This window comes from Lolium perenne, chromosome 7 (assembly GCF_019359855.2).
Source record: "Lolium perenne isolate Kyuss_39 chromosome 7, Kyuss_2.0, whole genome shotgun sequence".
In the NCBI taxonomy this organism is placed as follows: domain Eukaryota; kingdom Viridiplantae; phylum Streptophyta; class Magnoliopsida; order Poales; family Poaceae; genus Lolium; species Lolium perenne.
In genome coordinates, this window is record NC_067250.2 from 256,576,234 (window position 1) to 256,602,068 (window position 25,835).

The window sequence follows — 25,835 nt, forward strand, 5'->3', positions numbered from 1 at the left end:
TGATTCAGTTGTTTATTCATTGTCTTTACCATTGCTTCGAATCACTGCATTCATCTCATATGCTTTACAATAGTATTGATCAAGATTATGACAGCATGTCACTTCAGAAATTATCATTGTTATCGTTTACATACTCGAGGGCGAGTAGGAACTAAGCTTGGGGATGCTTGATACGTCTCCAACGTATCTATAATTTCTGATGTTCCATGCTAGTTTTATGACAATATCTACATGTTTTGCTCACACTTTACAATGATTTTATGCATTTTCCGGAACTAACCTATTAACAAGATGCCGAAGTGCCAGTTCCTGTTTTCTGTTGTTTTTGGTTCCAGAGAGGCTGTTCGGGCAATATTCTCGGAATTCGACGAAACAAAGGCCAAATATCTTAATTCACCGAGACGGACCAGAACACCGAAGGAGAGCTGGAGGGGAGGCGCAGGGCCCCCAGACCACAGGGCCACGCGGGTGCCCCCCTGGCCGCGCCGGCCTATGGGGAGGGTGCCCTGGTGTCCTTCCGACTCCGCCTCTTCGCCTATTTAACCCCTCGTGACCTAAAAACTCGATACCAATTGACGAAACTCCAAAAAGACTCCAGGGATGCCGCCGCCATCGCGAAACTCCGTTTCGGGGGACAGAAGTCTCTGTTCCGGCACGCCGCCGGGACGGGGAATTGCCCCCGGAGTCATCTCCATCGACACCACCGCCATCTTCATCGCCATCGCTGTCTGCCATGATGAGGAGGGAGTAGTTCTCCCCCGAGGCTGAGGGCTCTACCGGTAGCTATGTGGTTAATCTCTCTCTCATGTACCTCAATACAATGATCCCATGAGCTGCCTTACATGATTGAGATCCATATGATGAGCTTTGTATCACTATTAATCTATGTGCTACTCTAGTGATGTTATTAAAGTAGTCTATTCCTCCTTCGTGATGTAAAGGTGACGGTGTGTGCATCATGTAGTACTTGGCGTAGGTTATGATTGTAATCTCTTGTAGATTATGGCGTTAACTATTACTATGATAGTATTGATGTGATCTATTCCCCCTTTCATAGCTTATTGGTGACAGTGTGTATGCTATGTTAGTACTCGGTCTAAATTGCAACGGTCTATTATGCTCTAGAGGTTACTTAAATATGAACTCGGAATGTTGTGGAGCTTGTTAACTCCGGCTTGAGGGAGCTCTTGTAGCCCTACACAATGAATGGTGTTTGTTATCAAACAAGAGAGTATATGTAGCACAAGTGAGGAGAAGTTATTTATTTGTTATGTGATCAATGTTGAGAGTGTCCACTAGTGAAAGTATGATCCCTAGGCCTTGCTTCCAAATACTGCAAACATCGCTTGTTTACTGTTTTACTGCATCTTTACTTCCTGCAATATTACCACCATCTATACCACCTGTGTTTTACTATCTCTTCGCCGAACTAGTGCACCTATACATCTGACAAGTGTATTAGGTGTGTTGGGGACACAAGAGACTTCTTGTATCGTAATTGCAGGGTTGCTTGAGAGGGATATATTTGTCCTCTACCTCCCTGAGTTCGATAAACCTTGGGTGATTCACTTAAGGGAAACTTGCTGCTGTTCTACAAACCTCTGCTCTTGGAGGCCCAACACTGTCTACAGGAATAGAAGCGTGCGTAGACATCAAGAGACTGGGTGTGAGAGACTGCCCTTGCAGCGTGTCTTGATCTCCCCAACAACGGCGCCAGAAAAAGAGCTGCTTGTGACGGTAAAGCACACGTCCGTTGGGAACCCCAAGAGGAAGGTATGATGCGTACAGCAGCAAGTTTTCCCTAAGTAAGAAACCAAGGTTATCGAACCTTTAGAGATGAAGGCCACATGAAGGTTGTTGGTGAAGGAGTGTAGTGCGGCGCAACACCAGGGATTCCGGGGCCAACATGGAACCTGCACAACACAATCAAAATACTTTGCCCCAACTTAACAGTGAGGTTGTCAATCTCACCGGCTTGCTGTAAACAAAGGATTAAACGTATGGTGTGGAGAATGATGTTTGTTTGCAAAGAACAACAGAGAACAATGATTGCAGTAGGTTGTATTTCAGATGTAAAAGAATGGACCGGGGTCCAAAGTTCACTAGTGGTGTCTCTCCAATAAGATAAATAGCATGTTGGGTGAACAAATTACAGTTGGGCAATTGACAAATAGAGATGCATATACATATCATGATGACTACTATGAGATTTACTTAGGGCATTAAGACAAAGAACATAGACCGCAATCCAGCATGCATCTATGCCTAAAAAGTCCACCTTCGGGTTAGCATCCGCACCCCTTCCAGTATTAAGTTACAAACAACAGACAATTGCATTAAGTACTGTGCGTAATGTAATCAATACAAATATTTTTAGACAAAGCATCGATGTTTTATCCCTAGTGGCAACAGCACATCCACAACCTTAGAACTTTCTGTCACTGTCCCAGATTCAATGGAGGCATGAACCCACTATCGAGCATAAACACTCCCTCTTGGAGTCACAAGTATCAACTTGGCAAGAGCCTCTACTAGCAACGGAGAGCATGCAAGAACATAAACAACACATATATGATAGATCGATAATCAACTTGACATAGTATTCCATATTCATCGGATCCCAACAAACACAACATGTAGCATTACAAATAGATGATCTTGATCATGATAGGCAGCTCACAAGATCTAAACATAATAGCACAAGAGGAGAAGACAACCATCTAGCTACTGCTATGAACTAATAGTCCAAGGATGAACTACTCACGCATCAGTCCGGAGGCGGGCATGGTGATGTAGAGCCCTCCGGTGATGATTCCCCTCTCCGGCAGGGTGCCGGAGGCGATCTCCTGAATCCCCCGAGATGGGATTGGCGGCGGCGGCGTCTCAGTAACTTTTCTCGTATCGTGGCTCTCGGCGATAGGATTTTCGCGATGGAGAGAATATATAGGCGAAGGGGCAGAGTCGAGGGGCGCCCGAGGGGCCCACCCCATAAGGCGGCGCGACCAGGGGTGGGTCCGTGCCCCCCTATGGTGTGTCCGCCTCGCGTCCCCTCTTCGTCTCCTCTTCGGTGTTCTGGAAGGCTCCGTGGAAAATAAGACCGTGGGCTTTTGTTTGTCCAATTCCGAGAATATTTCCTGTGTAGGATTTCTGAAACCAAAAACAACAGAAAACAGGTTAGTGCCGGAAAATGCATCAAAACGATGTAAAGTGTATATAAAACATGTGAGTATTGTCATATAACTAGCATGGAACATAAGAAATTATATATACGTTTGAGACGTATCAGTTAGCTACTACATTCTTCGTCCACTTATTATTCTTCGTCCTCTTCTTGGGGTTGCATGGGCATCCTTAAGCTTATGCTTTTATTATCCTCCTTCTTTTGTTCTTACTTGGCACTCTCAACAAGGATTCTTGCATTCGTAACGTTACTACACAAGGAAATATTTAAGATTTAAATATAGTTATATAGCATATCCTTCACAATTCGCGGGAATTACAAGAAATCTCCATAGCATCTTCCATTATCTAATAATTTTTTTATGTTTTTAATTTTATATGCAAGGTACTGAAAGTAAACTACCAATACAACCAAGAATAGAATCCTAGAGCTACGCTCCTCGGCAATGGCGCCAGAAGTGCAGGGAATCACCACAGTACAATTCGATAAGTATTTGAGTGTCAAAGCCATGAGAAGTTGAAGGTAAACTATCCATTTTTACAGCCCTATAACCCACTTATATGGCCTTGTATGCAAAGCTAAGATCTATAGTGTGTTTGTGTGTGTGAAGAGGTTTCTACTATAAAACTAAAAGTGTTGAAATTATAAAATGCAAGAAGTTAAACTAATGCAAGATAAGTAAATTACTATGAAGTGGAGTATGAGGAAGTAACTCAAAGGAGTAAATGTTCTGGAAAATTGCTATTGCATTTGTGTGGTTGTCACAATTAGGGAAGCTTAGTATAGTCTTTTTAGAGTTTCTTCTAGAGAGGAGCCATAGATAGGTGTAGCCATTATTATTAGAAAATACACCTCTAGTGATTGTTCACAAGGCCAGTTAAGAGCAAATAAGGGAGTTATTAAGACATAAAGTCCAACCTCTGCTGTAAGTTTAAAGGTCCCCATAATTATACCCCCGCTGTGTTGGAGATATGCCCAAGAGGCAATAATAAAGTGTTTATTATTATATCTTTGTGTTTATGATAAATGTTTGCATCCCATGCTATAATTGTATTAACCAGAAACATTAATACTTGTGTGTTTTGTAAACATAAAAGAATCCCTAGTAAGACTCTTGTTAAACTAGCTTGTTGATTAATAGATGATCATAGTTTAATGATCATGAAAATTGGTTGTTATTAATAACAAGATCATATCATTAGGTGAATGATGTGATGAACATACACCCATAGTTAGCACAACATAAGATCAAGTTAAGTTACACAAATAGAATGTGACATTTTTTTCCAAAACGTTTTGTCCCTCCTCCTCTCTCCCAGGTGGCGGCGGCCAGATCCCATCTCCACCGGCGTGAGCTCTGGGCCCCTCTCCCTCCGCTTGCCGCTCCGGTGGCAGGAGGGGGAGGGGACCTCGTTCCTCCTCTGTTTTGTAGTTAGGGATTGTCTGCTTGTGTGCGTCGTTGGGGTGGTGGGAGAGGCGCTCGGGCAAATAAATCTGCCTCAAGTCCACTCCCACACCGACGGCGACCTTCATGGCAGCGTCTCGGAGTTGATGGCAACGTGTGCTTGTCGATCTTTCAGGTCGGCAGCTTGGTCTTCTCGCCGTTCTTCAGATCTGGCGAGATCTGTTTCTCGACGTGTCACTGGCGTTTGTCGTTGTCCACGACGGCGCTGGGGACCTGGGCGAGGTGGTTCTTCTGGAGCGAAGATATTGGTCCGTAGATGGTGGATATGCCGTTCTTCTCCGACTTCGTCGATGTGAGGCGGCGTATCTTGGTCCAAGACAGCACGGGGACGTCCCCCGGTCGATGTGCCAAAGTGACATGTGCCTCGCTGCTTGCAGCAGGCCTGTTCATCAACTTACAAAGCCTCGTTGGCGATGGTGCTTTTTTGGATCTTGCAATGGTGGAGGCTCGACGTCTCTTCTAGCGTTCATCTCGGCGGCGTTTGGAATTGGACGGCGGCTGCTGGCTACGGTGGTTGCAGGAAACCCTAGGGATCATTTTGTATTTCTCGATCTTTTAGAATTTTATCTGCAAATTCAGGATAATCATTTTATCCCGGTTTGTCTTTTAGTTTCCACATGTGTTGCTTCATGTAACTTGATTTTCGATTAATGAATTCGGTGGTTGCTCTAAAAAAACATAAGATCAAGTTCGTTTTGCTACAAGCTTTCAATACATAGTAACCTAATCCTTCGACCATGAGATCATGTTAATCACTTACACCGGATAGATGCTTTGATGACATCAAATTCCACTTCGTAAATGGGTGGTTATAAATGTGGCATTAAGTATTCTGAAAGTATGAGTTGAAGCGCAAGGATCAAGAGTGGAATTTGTCCATCCTGATGACGGATAGATATACTCTGGGCCCTCTCGGTGAAATGTCATCGAATTAGCTTGCAAGCATGTGACTAGGTCACAAGGGATGACATATCACGGTACGAGTAAAGAGTACTTATCGGTAACGAGGTTGAACTAGCTATGGAGATACCGATGATCGAACCTCGGATAAGTAAAGTATCGTGCGGCAAAGGGAATCCGTATCGTATGTTTATGGTTCTTTCGATCACGAAGTCATCGTTGAATATGTAGGAGCCATTATGGATCTCCAGGTCCCGCTATTGGTTATTGGTCGGAGAGGTGTCTCGATCATGTCTGCATAGTTCGTGAACCGTAGGGTGACACACTTAAGGTTCGATGTTGTTTAAGTAGATATGAAATATGAGATGGAGACCAAATAATTTTCGGTGTCTCGGATGGGATCCAGGACATCACGGGGAGGTCCGGAATGGTCCAGAGAATAAGATTCATATAAGGAAAGTTATTTTCCGGGGTTCGGAAAAAGTTTCGGTGTTTGACCGGAGCTTCTAGAAGGTTCTAGAGGGCCACCGGTGGGTCCACCACCCCGGGAGAGGCCACATCGGCCAAGGGAGTGCAGCCTGGCCTAATGGGCTAGGGGAACAAAGCCCTCAAGGCCTAGCCGGCCAGCCCCCCTAGGGATAAGATCAAATCCCGGAGGATAAGATCAAAAATCCCTAAAATCGAGGGAGGTAATTTGGAAGGGGAAGAAAATTTTGAAGGGGATGATTTCTGTTCCCCCCTTTTCTTTCGTATAAATTGAGCGTATATATAAGGATATATTTATTCGATGAGGAAGAATTATGAAACATTTAAATAGATTCAAATAAATTTCAGCACGAAGTGAAAATCATCGTAATAGAAAAATCAAATATCTATGATTGGATCATGGTGAAAATATTTAAATTACGAGTTTTAACGAACATCTGAGAGAGTTGCGAAATTGTTCCAGAACTCACGTTCCTCGGAACACCACAGTTATGATGGAATATTCGAGAGACGTATCCAAACCTTGTTGTGTAGAATTTTTTTATTTTCTATGCTACGAATCCCTACACCGTTAGGATCACAGTTGTTGTTATATTGTGTTCTAAAGGTTAATTTCTGACGCAGAGTGAGGCCCGTCGCCAGGAATGGATCATCATCGAACTAGATTACAATGACTATACATAACTCTTGGTATGCGCGCTGCCGTATGGGATAAGTTTAATCTTTGAGATCTCCGGCCTTGTGTAAATTATCCTCACATAGTGAAGATTTGCTGGCTCCCACCTGTGGGTTTTACCCATCTCATCACAGGCGTTTTCCGTTATAAAATCCTTGTGCTCTCTATGTTGGTTTGTTCTTTCTTCGTTCTCTTTGCATGTCGTGATTGTAACAGGTGTTGCCGCGGTTTAGCGGGATTGGTAATACACAAGTATACTGTACTACTTATTGCAAGGGATCAAGATAGTGTTCATTGTTGTATCACTTTATGTAATTTGACTGCAAACTTCATAATGAAAAAGATGGTCGCAACAATCCATGCAGTGGTCTGTGGTAATAAAACCGAGTGATTTCGTGCACGGAAGGTCCCATCCACGGAACAAAGGCCGCTCTAATACGTTTTCTACATTCATGTTTCATTTATATTTTGGTCTTGGAAAAATTGTGCATTGGTTCACTATCAGAAACGACATTGTTGCCGACTGCCGCATATATGCTGAGAGCCCAGCTGGGCATATAGCAACTTAAGCCAATAGCAAAATAAAATCTCTTGGTGAACAAAAACACTCAACATATAACCTGTTTGCCGAGAGTTTTCCATACGCCCCGCTCGGCATATGCCGAAGATTTACCTGATAGATGCCAAGTGAAACGCTCGGTGGCCGCCTCCTCCTCTAACCTAGCCGCCGCCTCCTCCTATCCCGCCCTCCTCCCGGGCGGCAGCGGAGGATCTACCCGCCCCGCTCCGAGCAGCCGCCCCCGGATTGCCGCACCTCAGCCGCCGCTGCTGCCGGCCTCGGCCCCGGCCCCGGCCTTGGCCTTGGCCTCGGCTTCGGCCCCGGCCCGGCCACAGCCCCGGTGGCGGCGGTGGCGGCGCCCCTTCCGTCGAACGACGAGGGGGAGGAGAGGGTTTCCACGGTGGCGTTCCATGGGAGGTGATGAAGCGCCGGTGGAGGAAGCCGGGCGGCACGGCTATTTGGCCGGGGCCTGATGCTCTCCGTCGGTAGCCATGGAGGATTCGGTGGAGCGGTGGCGGCCTTCGCCCCCGGTGACGGTTCAGCGGTGGTACGCATGATCTGCGCCGCCGTCTTCTTCCCTGGTGATCCGGCAGGAGGGACTGGCGGCGTGGGGGCTGCTGGTCTTGCTTTGTTTTTGGTGGCGGTCCTCGGGTTTCTCGCAAGCGAAGATGAAGATCTACCGGAGGTCAGTTTGCTTTGATCTGGCTGGAGAGATGAGTTCCGGAAAGCTCCGCTGGCGAATGGAACAGTGCATATTTTGCCTGCAGTTTGCTGGATCGGGTGGTATTCGGTCGCGCGCACCCATGTTTTTATTCCGACCGTTTGGTTCCGGAGGGAGCGCAGCGAAGCTATATTCTGTGTTGACATCTGGTGACTTTTTGGTCCATGGTGAAGTCAGAAGAAGGAATATCATGAAGGCCGGATTGGTGGACTGACTAAAGGAGGTTCGAGTCAACGTGATGCTGAGGGATCTGCTTGGCGTTCCGGGCTTGCAGCAGTGGTATGCATGTGGGGGCGGCAGCACAGGGGAAGTTCGGAGTCTTACCTCTCAGGGTGAAAACCCAAGGTCTGGCCTTAACTGGTTGTGCCTGGCAATGTTCTTGTTGGAGGCATTGTTTTGAGAGTGGGGACTATCTTCAGGGAGAAATCCTAAGACCTTTGGTCGGGCGACGACGGCGCTGGTGCACTGTTTCCTTCTTGGAGGCGTCGCTTTTGGAGAGTCTGTACTTCAGGTGTTGTCACGGTGGTGGTTGTATTGCTGTTGCTAGGTCTAGAAGGCTGTAGCGGGACTTTTATTTTTTAGTTTTCTTTTCTCTTTTTTGGCTGTGTGCATCCGTACTGCCATTAGGGTGGGGCGTTGTTGCAGAGGCTGGGTGTATTTGGTATCTTTTGATATTAATATATTCCCTTTATTAAAAAAAAAAGTGAAACGCTCGGTAGGTATGTTCGATGAGCGGATTTTTATCTTTGTCGAGCCTACGGGGTGCTCGGCGAGAAATGGGATTCTGGCGTGCATGGGATCTACCGTACACGTGGACAAGATACAACATAACCTAGGTCGATAATTTTTTTTCATTTTTTTTTGAAACTTGAAAGTTCGACATTAAAAATTAGATCCAGCCGCAACTAAAAGAAGATCGTAATTTCTGTTGTTTCCTCTAGTGGTTATGATGATTCTTGTCGTCATTGTGATTTCTTTTCGAATTGTACGGGAAGAGAGAACGTACACTCACAAGTCCGTATGATCACTGAAACAAATGGTAATAACCCATGTCCTTTGTATTGACTATTTTCGCCAAAGCCATGCAATAGACCGAGCTTGTGAGTGCATGTCTAAGCGCGTCTCTTTCTCCGTGGCCATGCTCTGTTCCCTTCCGGGAAGCCCGGCCGGTACGTAGCCAGGAGCCCTCCGCGACGTTGCCGGAGTGCCGCCCATCTGGACATAAATACCCCATGTATGAATCATCCTTCCATCAGCAGTTGAGAATCCAGAGGACCAGTAGCAGCACAGACACACACAAGAAACCAACCAACATATCCTGAATGGCTTCCTCAAGCAGGATGCTGGCCGCGGCGGTGTTGGCGGTGCTGTTCGTGGGCGCGTGGTGCGCGGCCCCCGTGGAGTTTACGGTGGAGAAGGGGTCGGACGAGAAGAATCTTGCTCTGTCGATCAAGTACAACAAGGAGGGTGACGCCATGGCAGAGGTGGAGCTCAAGGAGCACGGGTCCAACGAGTGGCTGGCCCTGAAGAAGAACGGCGACGGCGTGTGGGAGATCAAGAGCGACAAGCCTCTCAAGGGTCCATTCAACTTCCGCTTTGTGTCCGAGAAGGGTATGAGGAACGTGTTCGACGATGTGGTTCCGGCGGACTTCAAGGTCGGCACCACCTACAAGCCCGAGGAGTAGAGCGATCCGCCATGGATCATCAGTCATCATCCAAAGTTTTCGATTTTCCACGTATCTCGTTCGCCGAGATCGTACCGTGAATAAGTTGTCGAGGATTTTATTTGTGATGAGGTGGTTTGTCATGAGTCATTTCCCGGGAGGGGATGCTGATTTGTTGAGTCATGTATTATTTTGTAGAACTATCTTGGTGGCCCTCGCAAATGCGAGGGCATCATCTTTGATATGTTGAAAATAATTTAAAAATATATTTGTAGTTTACATATTGTGCTCTGAAGTATTACCAAAAGCGTCCTAAGTGCTATGCTAATCAATGTGAGTGAAACATTTTAATCATCTCATAGTAGGGAGATCATTTATTATACTCTTAATTTAGAGAGGGGTGTGAGGATTATGTTATCCAAAAGGACACGGTATTATGAACCAAGTGTCTCTCTTTTTTATTGCATTACCACAATATGCTGAAATAAAGCCGGCCAATGTTTCTTATGTCACTGGTAGAAAAAGGGCCTTTAATCCCGGTTGGCAACAACCATTAATCCCGGTTGCGCAACCGGGATTAAATATGCGCGACTAAAGCCCCCCCCCCCCCCCCTTTAGTCGCGGTTGCTTACGAACTGCGACTAAAGGCCCGTCCACGTGGCTGCCAGCCGTCCGTCGGGGCGGAGGACCTTTAGTCGCGGTTCTCCTGGCCAACCGCGACTAAAGGCCTCTGCAGGTTTACGGTTTAGCCCCCCCCCCTCCCCCTAAATCTGGTTTCTTTTTAATTTGTATTGTTTTATTTCTTTTATATTTTATTTTGTGTTTTATTTTAATTTTGAAGAAGTTTCAGTACACATATTCTACGCTACTATATACATGCATATGAATGTATAATTTCATACAAATTTGAAATTAGAACCAAGAAGAATTCAAGAGGAATATACAATATATATTCAATCTCGGATGACCATATACAATTTCGAACAAGTTTCCATACATAATTTACGGCATCAGAAGTTCTACGTCCTCGTAATAGTGTTCTCCTTTAGGATGGAGGACTTCCCTCATCAAAAATCCTGCTAGTTCCTCTTGAATTGGTCGGAAGCGAGCTTCTGGACTAAGCGTCTTCCAGAAGTTATTCCTCTTGACGTTGTTATCCGACGGCTTCCGCTCAGAGGTGTGTCGCCGGATGAACTCACAAACATAATATCCACATAGATTGGTCCCCGGTGCCTGAATATCCCCAGTCAGTGACCTTCTAAAGTCTAGCTCTTTTTTAAATTCACCGACCATTTGATTTGTGAACCGTGTCCAAACTCTACGAGGCAAAAAAAATTAAATGAACAAGGGAGTTATTAGTTACTTGATATTAGGAAATGAACGAAAGAAGCCGATCGATATAGAGCGCAAATGAATGAAAATAATTAGTTTTGCAGCATTTTTCTCATGTTAACCCAAAGCTTTGGATCCATATTCAGAGAGTCCATGATGAGAACTCTGGAGGTGTGAAATTCAATTACTAGCAGAATCCAGTGGAACCTGCGGACACGATACATGCACAGTCATGCATAACTCATCGATTAGACATACCATGCATGGAGTAAACAAAAGAGAATGTGCTCAAGACAGAAACACTCACCCAAAATGGTAAGAAAATAGAATTTGACTTTTGAGTTGCTGCTTTGTAAGAAAAAGCCACAGGTCTTGCTCCACGTCGGCGGGGTGTTTTTCTAACACATATCCATTAACGATTTGTGGGTCAATGAACCCAACATCATGGATGTTCGTTATTCTGCATTCCCTAATCTTCATTCTGCATAATAGCATACACAACAATATAGTTAGGACTATATATATATATAGTGCAGGCAATGAACGAGATGAGGTAGATATAAATCACTTACAGAACGTAGCAACTGATGATAGATTTGTCGAGCTCGCGTAGATTGAACAACTGGAACAATTCACTCATATGAATTGTTACATAGTAATATTTGAAGTGATTCTCATGTCTAACTTCCGAATAAATATATTCATTGCCGGCGTTAGTTTTTATGTAACCCTTGTACCAACGTAGAAGATTTTTCATTTGTGCTGGTAGATCCTCTTCCCGCGCAGGCTCGACGAGAGGCCCATTCGGCACATATGTAATTGCTACCTCACTCATTGGCGCCTCCTCAAGGCCTAACACTGCACGAAGAGTCATACCGATCTGGGCCGCTTGTTCTCTGGCACCCGTTACAGTCATTCCATGTGCTGCCGCAGCTGCTATGATAGCGGGGTCCATTAGTTCAGCATCCGAACCGGCGGCTTTCACTATGAGCGGGGGGATCGATTGTTTACTTTGTTCCCCGAGCTGGGCAACTTGTTTCCCGCTTTTTTTACTTTCTTCTTTCTCGGCCTCCTCCAAGGCTTTCTTCTCCTGCTTCTCCGCCAAGTCTTTCTTCTCCTTCAATATGAGTGTTTGCCTACGAAGTTCTCGTCCATAGTCGTCAGACATATTCTTCTCGGCTTGGGACGGTGTGCTCAAAAATGACTTAGCCCACTTCTTTTCCTTCTCAGAAAATACTGGCTTGGGCTCGGGCTCTCTTTTCGCCTTCATTTCCGCCCTCCATTTCTCATGGTGAGCAGCCGCGTCCGCGTCGACTTCCTCGACACCACGTTCCCAAGGCCTTGTGGGGAGAAGCTTCAGTGATGGCTTCGGTACCTTTGTGGTTTTAGGTACATAAGGGTTTGGGTTAATAGTCCAGGACTGCTTCTGCTTCTTCGCCGGAGGTGGATTGGGGGGCGGCGTACCCGCCGGAGGCGGACTGGGGGGCGGCGTCTGCTTACCCGCCGGAGGTGGATTGGGGGGTGGCGTCGGCTGACGTGAAGGAGGTGTAGGTGAACCACCACCACCACCACCACCACCGCCACCACCACCACGACCGGAGGGGGTGGACTTGTTGGCCTTGGCGCCTCGCCTGGAAACACTATGTACTTCTTTTTCCATAGAATGAACTGGCGCTTGACATCTCCAAGTCTTCTCTCCCTGTCGGGTGTAGCATAGTCAGTCTCCAGGTCCTCAAACCCTTGGACTATGTCCTCCACCGTGACACGAGCATAGCCATCTTGAATGGGGTTGTTGTGGTGGAGTGCTCCAGGTTTACATCCGAGTATTTGGAGTTATGAAGGTGTGGCAGGTGCGCATATTGTGTTTTCTGGCTTGTGTTTCTTGGCAGCAATCTCGCATTGGGTATATTGGGGCCTAGAAATATTCTCTGATGAGCGGACGGGAAAACCCTCTTTGGATTTTCCCAAGATCTTTGGAATTCATTTATTTCTTGCAGGGGTGGCTTGCTTTGGCTTTGGCGCATTTCATGTAAAGCACTGCTGATGGCTACCTTCATGGAAATGTTCCCCATTGGATAATGCAGATAACATTCTTTCATCTCCTTTACATCGTCCACGGGGTAGCGACGAGGCTCCGATGCAGTAATATCGATCGTCGGTGCATGAGCACCAGCCGGCGGGGCCTCCGTGGAAGCCACGCTGCTTCTCCGCTGCTGGCTTCCGACATCCGCTGGATGATCTTCATGCGTCCCAGCTGCCGATCTTTCTTGTACTAGTACATTCAGGGTTTTCTTCATCTCATAGAATTCCGATGCCAAGTGCGCCACAAAATCTGCATCCCGATCCGTCTTTCTCTTACGGCTTCTGTAACTGTACCGATCATTGTCCTGGGAAAACCCTACTTTCCACGGAATGGCGCCCTTGCCTCGTACACGCCTCTGTGTCCAGGATTCCCGAGGGCTTTTGTCAGCGTGTCATTCTCTCTGTTGAACTTGATCTTCCCCTCTTGAGCATCCCTCATTGCGTCAATAAGGGCTTGGGTGGGTTTAAACGTTGTCTGTCGGTGAACACACTCCCCTGTCACTGGGTCTAGCGTTCCCCCATGCCCGTACCACCAGCTTTTGGCCCTTGGGTCACATCCCTCTGTACCTAGAGGGATTCCTCGCGCCCTCGGGTCATCCTCCATCTTCTGCCACTTAGGCTCCGAAAGGCGGTATCCTCCTGGCCCCATAATATGATTGTACACTTTCTTAACCGCATTTGCCTTATTTTTTTCCGATATGGCCTTGAATTGATCTGATTGCTTTTGCCTCACAAATTCGGGCCAATCATCTTTCAGCTTTTCATACTGTCCCTTGAAATCCGGAGTCTTCCCCTGCTCGACATATTTAGCCGCTAAATTTTTATTGTAGTTCCGGAATGCTTCGGCCATCTTCTGAAGAGCGAACTCTTTGACTAGCCTCCTCCTCTGACGTCCATCCGGATTCTCGTTACCGAATTCATCTTTTTTGTTGTATTCCGGAGGTAGAATGAAATGCTCCATAAGCTATCTCCAGCATTCCTTTTTCGTTCTCTTGCTGACGAAAGTGGAACCAACACGTGCCTTCACTGGCTCATGCCATTCCTGGACGGTGATCAGGATGCTGTCTCTAACAACGACTCCACATTGGTTGATGAACTTGGTATAATGCGCTTCGGGCTCCAGTGGCCTGCCAGTTGCACTTATAACATCGATGTTAAATGTTACTCCTTGTTTCAGCGTCTTGGTTTTGCCACGCTTTGTCTTCACCGATTTTTTCGACGATCCGGCTGAGGGCTAAAATAAGAAAGAGAGTCGCGTTAATACACATATTTATTCAAATCGGTAAATTTGTATCACCAGAGGCTCAACGTATATATATATACCTCGCCGGAGGTGGTTGCTAATTGCTTATCTCCATCGTCGTTTGTCGACGGTTGACCTCCATCGACAGTGTCCGTTCCTTCGTCATCACCTTGTTGACGACCTTCGCCTTCACCGTCAAGGTTCAGATAAGAAGAGACAACCTCTTCTTCATCTTCTTCGGCCGGCACATAAGGAATGTCGCCGTTTATGATGTCGAAAAGATGTGCCTCAGCTTCCGCATTATAGTTTTCCCTAATCGGGTCGGCTCTATCGTCCGCCATATGTGTCACTCCTGAAAACATGTAGTAAAAACTAATTAATCCTGGCGGTGGCGAAAGGCGGGCGGTGGCGGTGGTGAAAGGCGGTGGCGAAAGGGCGGTGGCGAAAGGGGGGCGGCGGTGGTGAAAGGGCGGTGGCCCTCGCCACCCCCTCCGTATAGGCGCGGGGTCGGTGTGTGCATGTCTCTCTCTCTCTATCTCTCCAAAAAAAAACCCGCGCGCATACGGAGGGGGCGGCGGCGGCGCCTCGCCGCCCCCGCCCCCTCCGTATACGTGCGGGGTACCGGTTCCGTTTGCTATAACATTTTTGTTAAGTTTAAATTTTTGTTAATATTATAAATTTGCTGACATTTTGCTAAGTAAAATAACTAATTCATGTTAAGTTATTTTTTTTGTTAAGTTATTTATTTGTTAAGTTAAAAAAACAAAAAAATAAAAAATGAGAGAGAGGCCGGGGCGCCGTGTACTAGGGCGCGCCCCGCCCTCTCTCTCTCTCGCGGCGCGGTCTAGTGGGCGGCGGCGGATCGAGGCGGCCGGCGCGCGCGCACGTGGTGGCCGTGTACTGCGGCGCGCGTGGTGTGCGGCGGGCGGAGATTGAGGCGGCCGACCGGAGAGGCGTTCGCGGCGCGCGCGCCGGTCGGTGCGCAGAGAGATGACGTACGGGTCGGGGCGGCGCGGTCTTCGAGGGGCGGCGGCGGCAGCCGTCGAGTGGTCGATGGCGGGCGGCCGAGGGCGGCGGCGTGCAGAGGCTGGCGGGGAGCCTGACGGCGTCAGCGAGCAGGGCGAGCACGGGGCGCGAGTGGAAGATCGACGGAGAAGACGGTAATGAACCGCCGTCCGCGGCGCGCGGTATTTATACCGTCGGGCCTTTAGAAGCGGTTGGTGTGGCCAACCGCGACTAGTTGGCGAGGCCAACCGCGACTAAAGGCCTTTTTTTTAAAAAAAATTCGTTTCTAAATGTTAAAAATACAAATAATATATCAAAAAATTCAGAAAAATAAAACTAATTCATTTATAAATGTTAAAAATACAAATAATATATCAAAAAATTCAGAAAAATAAAACTAATTCATTTCTAAATGTTAAAAATACAAATAATATATCAAAAAAATCAGAAAAATAAAAATAATTTATTTCTAAATGTTAAAAATACAAATAATATATCAAAAAATTCAGAAAAATAAAACTAATTCATTTCTAAATAATAAAAATACAAATAATATATTAAAAATTCAGAAAAATAAAACTAATTCATTTCAAAATCTTAAAAATACAAATAATATATCAAAAATTCAGAAAAATAAATTTCTTCCCGCCTCTGTCTTCCCGCCCCCCTCTTCCCACTAGTTCTTCTCGGCCGCCTCTGTCTTCCCGCCCCTCTCTTCCCGCCAGTTCTTCCCATCTCGGTCTTTCCGCCCCCTCTTCCCGCTAGTTCTTCCCGCCTCTGTCTTTCCACCCCCCTCTTCCCACCAGTTCTTCCCGGCCGCCTCTGTCTTCCCGCCCCCTCTTCCCGCCAGTTCTTCCCGCCTTTGTCTTCCCGCCCCTCTTTCCGCCAGTTTTATTAGATGATACAAAACCACCTTTAGTCCCGGTTGCACCCACCAGCCGGGACTAAAGATTAGATGACCAGCTCTGGATTCCTCTTCTTCCCGCCTCTTTCTTCCCGCCTCTTTCTTCCCGCCTCATGTCTTCCCGCTCCCATTTTTCCTGCCATTTCTCACTATATATGTAGCCCGACTTGGCCAGCATTATCACATCTCTACAATCTCTCATCAGTCTCTCATGGCTTCCACCGTACCCACTCTAACCTACCAGCAGGTGGAGGAGCTTTGCGCCTCGAACTACCCTTGCCCACCGGGCTACCGCGTTCCCGCCGGCTGGAGCCTAAGCGCCGAAGGCGTGCCGGTCCCTCCCGTTCCTCAGGGTACTGCGCGCCGGGCAGCCATCACGAACCACTACTACCTCGACCTCACGTCGGAGCAGCGGATGAATCCCCGCTGGCATCCCGATAACCAGCATACTTGGGACGCCTTCTTCATCAATCGGCGTGAGAGGGCGCTCGCCAGGTATGAGGAGGACGGTCTGCCTCCTGGGAACTTCCACGAGGCCGGCCGTCGGCTATGGTGGTACGGCCGGACTCTGCAGAGCGTCATGGACTACATCACGGCCGGCGATATCCCCCGCCTGCGCTACCCTCAGTTCGAGCCCCGAGCACCGCCCGACGACAGCGACGACGGCAGCGACGACGACGGCGGCAACTTAGAAGGCGACGACTACCAGTACAACGGCGGCGACTATGAAGACTACGAGTATGCATATTATACGCCTAGGCAGGAGTATGACTAAATCACTCCAAATTTCATGTATCATCTGTGGTATCTCGAATCAATCGAATCATTCGAAAATGGACACCAAACACACCACGGATAATATAATTCACATGATCCATTCAACAAAGTTTGGTAGAATAAATTATTACACATCATTTCTTCCCTTGTGTCCCTGCTTGCTTACGATTGTGCCGTATCCATGGAGCATCCTCATCATTTAACTTAATGCTTGGGTCAGTGTTCACTTTGAAAGGCGGAATTTCACCAAACATATTATAATCTTCTGACATGTCTGTCTTGTCCTCCACTCCCACGATGTTTCTTTTCCCTGAAAGAATAATGTGGCACTTTGGATCATCGCATGATGTACTGATCGTTTTCTTATCTTTCCGCTTCCTAGGTTTGCTACTCATGTCCTTCACATAGAAAACCTGAGCGACATCTTTGGCTAGGACGAATGGTTCGTCAAGGTAACCAAGATTGTTGAAATCCACCATTGTCATTCCGTATTGCTGGTCCACCTTTACCCCACCTCCTGTTAGCTTGAACCATTTGCACCGGAACAAAGGGACCTTAAAGGAGGGTCCATAGTCAAGTTCCCATATCTCCTCTATGTAACCATAATATGTAACCTTTTGCCCATTCTCGGTTGCTGCATCAAAGCGGACACCACTGTTTTGGTTGGTGCTCTTTTTATCTTGGGCGATTGTGTAAAATGTATTCCCATTTATCTCGTACCCTTGGAAAGTCGTTATAGTCGAAGATGGTGTCTTGGCCAACATGTACAACTGATCTCCAACATCATTGTCATTCATTAAATGTTTTCTCAACCAACTGCCGAAAGTCTCCTTGTGGGCCTTTCTAATCCAGGATTCAGGCATCCCCGGGTTGTCCAAGCTGGAATTGGTCAGAACTGTGTGGTGTGCTTCAGTCATAGAATGGCCGTCAATACATATCGTTGATTTCCTTCCGATCGTGTCTTTTCCACTTAGTCTTCCCTCGTGCCGCGATCGAGGAAGACCAATCGGCTTAAGGTCAGGAACAAAGTCAACACAAAACTCAATTACCTCCTCATTTCCATAGCCCTTGGTGATGCTTCCTTCTGGCCTAGCACGGTTACGAACATATTTCTTTAATACTCTGATACGTCTCCGACGTATCGATAATTTCTTATGTTCCATGCCACATTATTGATGTTATCTACATGTTTTATGCACACTTTATGTCATATTCATGCATTTTCTGGAACTAACCTATTAACAAGATGCCGAAGTGCCAGTTGCTGTTTTCTGCTGTTTTTGGTTTCAGAAATCCTAGTAAGGAAATATTCTCGGAATTGGACGAAATCAAAGCCCAGGGGCCTATTTTTCCACGAAGCTTCCAGAAGTCCGAAGGAGAGACGAAGAGGGGCGACGAGGGGGCCACACCCTAGGGCGGCGCGGCCCCCCCCTTGGCCGCGCCGGCCTGTAGTGTGGGGCCCCCGTGCCGCCTCTTGACCTGCCCTTCCGCCTATAAAAAGTCTCCGTGACGAAACCCCCAGTACCGAGAGCCACGATACGGAAAACCTTCCAGAGACGCCGCCGCCGCCGATCCCATCTCGGGGGATCCAGGAGATCGCCTCCGGCACCCTGCCGGAGAGGGGAATCATCTCCCGGAGGACTCTACGCCGCCATGGTCGCCTCCGGTGTGATGTGTGAGTAGTCTACCCCTGGACTATGGGTCCATAGCAGTAGCTAGATGGTTGTCTTCTCCCCATTGTGCTATCATTGTCGGATCTTGTGAGCTGCCTAACATGATCAAGATCATCTATCTGTAATTCTATATGTTGCGTTTGTTGGGATCCGATGAATAGAGAATACTTGTTATGTTGATTATCAAAGTTATGTCTATGTGTTGTTTATGATCTTGCATGCTCTCCGTTATTAGTAGATGCTCTGGCCAAGTTGATGCTAGTAACTCCAAGAGGGAGTATTTATGCTCGATAGTGGGTTCATGTCTCTGTGAATCTGGAGGAGTGACAAGAACCACTAAGGTTACGGATATGCTGTTGCCACTAGGGATAAAACATTGGTGCTATGTTCAAGGATGTAGTCACTGATTACATTACGCGCAATACTTAATGCAATTGTCTGTTGTTAGCAACTTAATACTGGAGGGGGTTCGGATGATAACCTGAAGGTGGACTTTTTAGGCATAGATGCAGTTGGATGACGGTCTATGTACTTTGTCGTAATGCCCAATTAAATCTCACTATACTCATCATGATATGTATGTGCATGGTCATGCTCTCTTTATTTGTCAATTGCCCAACTGTAATTTGTTCACCCAACATGCTGTTCGTCTTATGGGAGAGACACCTCTAGTGAACTGTGGACCCCGGTCCAATTCTCTTTACTGAAATACACCCATCTCGCAATACGTTTCTACTGTTTTCTGCAAACAATCATCTTCCACACAATACGGTTAACTCTTTGTTACAGCAAGCTGGTGAGATTGACAACCTCACTGTTTCGTTGGGGCAAAGTACTTTGGTTGTGTTGTGCAGGTTCCACGTTGGCGCCGGAATCCCTGGTGTTGCGCCGCACTACATCCCGCCGCCATCAACCTTCAACGTGCTTCTTGGCTCCTTCTGGTTCGATAAACCTTGGTTTCTTTCTGAGGGAAAACTTGCTGCTGTGTGCATCATACCTTCCTCTTGGGGTTGCCCAACGAACGTGTGAAATACACGCCATCAAGCTAAATTTCTGGCGCCGTTGCCGAGGAGATCAAGACACGCTGCAAGGGGAGTCTCCACTTCTCAATCTCTTTACTTTGTTTTTGTCTTGCTTAGTTTTATTTACTACTTTGTTTGCTGCACTAAATCAAAATACAAAAAAATTAGTTGCTAGTTTTACTTTATTTGCTATCTTGTTTGCTATATCTAAAACACAAAAAAATTAGTTTACTTGCATTTACTTTATCTAGTTTGCTTTATTTACTGTTGCTAAAATGGCCAACGCTGAAAATACTAAGTTGTGTGACTTCACAACCACAAATAATAATGATTTCTTATGCACACCTATTGCTCCACCTGCTACTACAGCAGAATTCTTTGAAATTAAACCTGCTTTATCAATCTTGTTATGCGAGAGCAATTTTCTCGGTGTTAGTTCCGATGATGCTGCTGCCCATCTTAATAATTTTGTTGAATTATGTGAAATGCAAAAATATAAAGATGTAGATGGTGATATTATTAAACTAAAATTGTTCCCTTTCTCATTAAGAGGAAGAGCTAAAGATTGGTTGCTATCTCTGCCTAAGAATAGTATTGATTCATGGACTAAATGCAAGGATGCTTTTATTGGTAGATATTATCCCCCTGCTAAAATTATATCTTTGAGGAGTAGCATAATGAATTTTAAACAATTAGATACTGAACATGTTGCTCAAGCTTGGGAAAGAATGAAATCTCTGGTTAAAAATTGCCCAACCCATGGACTGACTACTTGGATGATCATCCAAACCTTCTATGCAGACTAAATTTTTCTTCATGAATTTATTGGATTCAGCTGCTGGAGGTACCTTTATGTCCATCACTCTTGGTGAAGCAACAAAGCTTCTTGATAATATGATGATCAACTACTCTGAATGGCACACGGAAAGGGCTCCACAAGGTAAGAAGGTAAATTCTGTCGAAGAAACCTCTTCCTTGAGTGATAAGATTGATGCTATTATGTCTATGCTTGTGAATGATAGGACTAATATTGATCCTAATAATGTTCCGTTAGCTTCATTGGGTGCACAAGAAGAACATGTTGATGTAAACTTCATTAAAAATAATAATTTCAACAACAATGCTTACCGGAACAATTCTAGTAACAACTATAGGCCATATCCTTATAATAATGGCAACGGCTATGGTAATTCTTATGGTAATTCTTACAACAATGATAGGAATTCACCCCCTGGACTTGGAGCCATGCTTAAAGAATTTATTAGTACACAAACTGCTTTTAACAAATCTGTTGAAGAAAAGCTTGGGAAAATTGATATACTTGCTTCTAAAGTCGATAGTCTTGTCATTGATGTTGATCTTTTGAAATCAAAAGTTTTGCCTAATGAGAATCATCATAATAAAATTACTACTACAGCAAATGCCATTCAAGTTAGAATTAATGAGAATATAAGATTAATGGCTGAACTGCGTGCTAGGTGGGATAGAGAAGAAAATGAAAAACTAGCTAAAGAAAAGAATATAGCTAAAGTTTGGACTATTACCACCACTAGTAATGCTAATACTACACATGTTGCTGCACCTCCTACTCATACTAATAAAAGAATTGGTGTTAGCAATGTTTCCACTTCTAATGCAAAGCGCGAAAAACTGCACAATTGCTAAAAGCTAAACTGCATGTGATAAAGCTGCTGAAATTTTTTCCAACATTGGGGATGATGATCCCATTGCTTTAGATTATAATGGTTTGAATTTTGATGATTGCCACATCTCTGAAGTTATAAAGTTCTTGCAAAAACTTGCTAAAAGTCCTAATGCTAGTGCTATAAATTTGGCTTTTACACATCATATTACAAATGCTCTTATAAAAGCTAGAGAAGAGAAACTAGAGCGTGAAGCCTCTATTCCTAAAAAGTTAGAGGATGGTTGGGAGCCCATCATTAAGATGAAGATTAAAGATTTTGATTGTAATGCTTTATGTGATCTGGGTGCAAGTATTTCTGTTATGCCTAAGAAAATTTATAATATGCTTGACTTGCCACCGCTGAAAAATTGTTATTTGGATGTTAATCTTGCTGATCATTCTACAAAGAAACCTTTGGGGAAAGTTGATAATGTTCGCATTACCGTTAACAATAACCTTGTTCCCGTTGATTTTGTTGTCTTGGATATTGAATGCAATGCATCTTGTTCCATTATATTGGGAAGACCTTTTCTTCGAACTGTTGGTGCTGTTATTGATATGAAGGAAGGTAATATAAAATATCAATTTCCTCTCAAGAAAGGTATGGAACACTTCCCTAGAAAGAGAATGAAGGTACCTTTTGACTCTATTATGAGAACAAATTATGATGTTGACACTTCGTCTCTTGATAATACTTGATACACACTTTCTGCGCCTAGCTGAAAGGCGTTAAAGAAAAGCGCTTATGGGAGACAACCCATGATTTTACCTACAGTACTTTGTTTTTATTTTGTGTCTTGGAAGTTGTTTACTACTGTAGCAACCTCTCCTTATCTTAGTTTAGTGTTTTATTGTGCCAAGTTAAGCCATTGATAGAAAAGTAAGTACTAGATTTGGATTACTGCACAGTTCCAGATTTCTTTGCTGTCACGAATCTGGGTCCACCTCCCTGTAGGTAGCTCAGGAAATTAAGCCAATTTACGTGCATGATCCTCAGTTATGTACGCAACTTTCATTCAATTTGAGCATTTTCATTTGAGCAAGTCTGGTGCCATTTTAAAATTCGTCAATACGAACTGTTCTGTTTTGACAGATTCTGCCTTTTATTTCGCATTGCCTCTTTCGCTATGTTGGATGAATTTCTTTGATCCACTAATGTCCAGTAGCATTATGCAATGTCCAGAAGTGTTAAGAATGATTGTGTCACCTCTGAATATGTCAATTTATATTGTGCACTAACCCTCTAATGAGTTGTTTCGAGTTTGGTGTGGAGGAAGTTTTCAAGGATCAAGAGAGGAGTATGATGCAACATGATCAAGGAGAGTGAAAGCTCTAAGCTTGGGGATGCACCCGGTGGTTCACCCCTGCATATATCAAGAAGACTCAAGCGTCTAAGCTTGGGGATGCCCAAGGCATCCCCTTCTTCATCGACAACATTATCAGGTTCCTCCCCTGAAACTATATTTTTATTCCATCACATCTTATGTGCTTTTCTTGGAGCGTCGGTTTGTTTTTGTTTTTTTGTTTTGTTTGAATAAAATGGATCCTAGCATTCACTTTATGGGAGAGAGACACGCTCCGCTGTAGCATATGGACAAGTATGTCCTTGGTTTCTACTCATAGTATTCATGGCGAAGTTTCTCCTTCGTTAAATTGTTATATGGTTGGAATTGGAAAATGATACATGTAGTAATTGCTATAAATGTCTTGGGTAATGTGATACTTGGCAATTATTGTGCTCATGATTAAGCTCTTGCATCATATGCTTTGCACCCATTAATGAAGAAATACATAGAGCATGCTAAAATTTGGTTTGCATATTTGGTTTCTCTAAGGTCTAGATAATTTCTAGTATTGAGTTTGAACAACAAGGAAGACGGTGTAGAGTCTTATAATGTTTTCAATATGTCTTTTATGTGAGTTTTGCTGCACCGGTTCATCCTTGTGTTTGTTTCAAATAAGCCTTGCTAGCCTAAACCTTGTATCGAGAGGGGAAACTTCTCATGCATCCAAAATACTTGAGCCAACCACTATGCCATTTGTGTCCACCATACCTACCTATACTACATGGTATTTTCCGCCATTCCAAAGTAAATTGCTTGAGTGCTACCTTTAAAATTCCATCATTCACCTTTGCAATATATAGCTCATGGGACAAATAGCTTAAAAACTATTGTGGTATTGAATATGTAATTATGCACTTTATCTCTTATTAAGTTGCTTGTTGTGCGATAACCATGTTCACTGGGGACGCCATCAACTATTCATTGTTGAATTTCATGTGAGTTGCTATGCATGTCCGTCTTGTCTGAAGTAAGAGAGATCTACCACCATATGGTTAAGCATGCATATGTTAGAGAAGAACATTGGGCCGCTAACTAAAGCCATGCTCCATGGTGGAAGTTTCAGTTTTGGACAACAATCCTCAAATCTCAAATGAGAAAATTATTAATTGTTGTTATATGCTTATGCATAAAAGAGGAGTCCATTATCTGTTGTCTATGTTGTCCCGGTATGGATGTCTAAGTTGAAGAATAATCAATAGCGAGAAATCCAATGCGAGCTTTCTCCTTAGACCTTTGTACAAAGTGCATAGAGGTACCCCTTTGTGACACTTGGTAAAAACAATGCATTGTGATGACCCGGTAGTCCAAGCTAATTAGGACAAGGTGCGGGCACTATTAGTACACTATGCATGAGGCTTGCAACTTATAAGATATAATTTACATGATGCATATGCTTTATTACTACCGTTGACAAAATTGTTTCATGTTTTCAAAATCAAAGCTCTAGCACAAATATAGCAATCGATGCTTTTCCTCTATGGAGGACCATTCTTTTACTTTCAATGTTGAGTCAGTTCACCTATTTCTCTCCACCTCAAGAAGCAAACACTTGTGTGAACTGTGCATTGATTCCTACATATTTGCTTATTGCACTTATTATATTACTCTATGTTGACAATATCCATGAGATATACATGTTACAAGTTGAAAGCAACCGCTGAAACTTAATCTTCTTTTGTGTTGCTTCAATATCTCTACTTTGAATTATTGCTTTATGAGTTAACTCTTATGCAAGACTTATTGATGCTTGTCTTGAAGTGCTATTCATGAAAAGTCTTTGCTATATGATTCACTTGTTTACTCATGTCATATACATTGTTTTGATCGCTGCATTCACTACATATGCTTTACAAATAGTATGATCAAGATTATGATGGCATGTCACTCCAGAAATTATCTGTGTTATCGTTTTACCTGCTCGGGACGAGCAGAACTAAGCTTGGGGATGCTGATACGTCTCCGACGTATCGATAATTTCTTATGTTCCATGCCACATTATTGATGTTATCTACATGTTTTATGCACACTTTATGTCATATTCGTGCATTTTCTGGAACTAACCTATTAACAAGATGCCGAAGTGCCGATTCTTTTTCTGCTGTTTTTGGTTTCAGAAATCCTAGTAAGGAAATATTCTCGGAATTGGACGAAATCAAAGCCCAGGGGCCTATTTTTCCACGAAGCTTCCAGAAGTCCGAAGGAGAGACGAAGAGGGGCGACGAGGGGGCCACACCCTAGGGCGGCGCGGCCCCCCCCTTGGCCGCGCCGGCCTATAGTGTGGGGCCCCCGTGCCGCCTCTTGACCTGCCCTTCCGCCTATAAAAAGTCTCCGTGACGAAACCCCCAGTACCGAGAGCCACGATACGGAAAACCTTCCAGAGACGCCGCCGCCGCCGATCCCATCTCGGGGGATCCAGGAGATCGCCTCCGGCACCCTGCCGGAGAGGGGAATCATCTCCCGGAGGACTCTACGCCGCCATGGTCGCCTCCGGTGTGATGTGTGAGTAGTCTACCCCTGGACTATGGGTCCATAGCAGTAGCTAGATGGTTGTCTTCTCCCCATTGTGCTATCATTGTCGGATCTTGTGAGCTGCCTAACATGATCAAGATCATCTATCTGTAATTCTATATGTTGCGTTTGTTGGGATCCGATGAATAGAGAATACTTGTTATGTTGATTATCAAAGTTATGTCTATGTGTTGTTTATGATCTTGCATGCTCTCCGTTATTAGTAGATGCTCTGGCCAAGTTGATGCTAGTAACTCCAAGAGGGAGTATTTATGCTCGATAGTGGGTTCATGTCTCTGTGAATCTGGAGGAGTGACAAGAACCAATAAGGTTACGGATGTGCTGTTGCCACTAGGGATAAAACATTGGTGCTATGTTCAAGGATGTAGTCACTGATTACATTACGCGCAATACTTAATGCAATTGTCTGTTGTTAGCAACTTAATACTGGAGGGGGTTCGGATGATAACCTGAAGGTGGACTTTTTAGGCATAGATGCAGTTGGATGACGGTCTATGTACTTTGTCGTAATGCCCAATTAAATCTCACTATACTCATCATGATATGTATGTGCATGGTCATGCTCTCTTTATTTGTCAATTGCCCA

General features: G+C 44.9%; 1 protein-coding gene across 1 annotated transcript; it reads left to right on the forward strand.

The window, feature by feature from the left end:
• Window positions 1-9,251: 9,251 nt before the first annotated feature.
• Window positions 9,252-9,931, forward strand: LOC127311970 (pollen allergen Lol p 2-A). The gene has a single exon (XM_051342446.1). The coding sequence runs from the start codon at window positions 9,311-9,313 to the stop codon at window positions 9,671-9,673; it is 363 nt and encodes a 120-aa protein (XP_051198406.1). The 5' UTR covers window positions 9,252-9,310; the 3' UTR covers window positions 9,674-9,931.
• The last annotated feature ends 15,904 nt before the right edge of the window (window positions 9,932-25,835 follow it).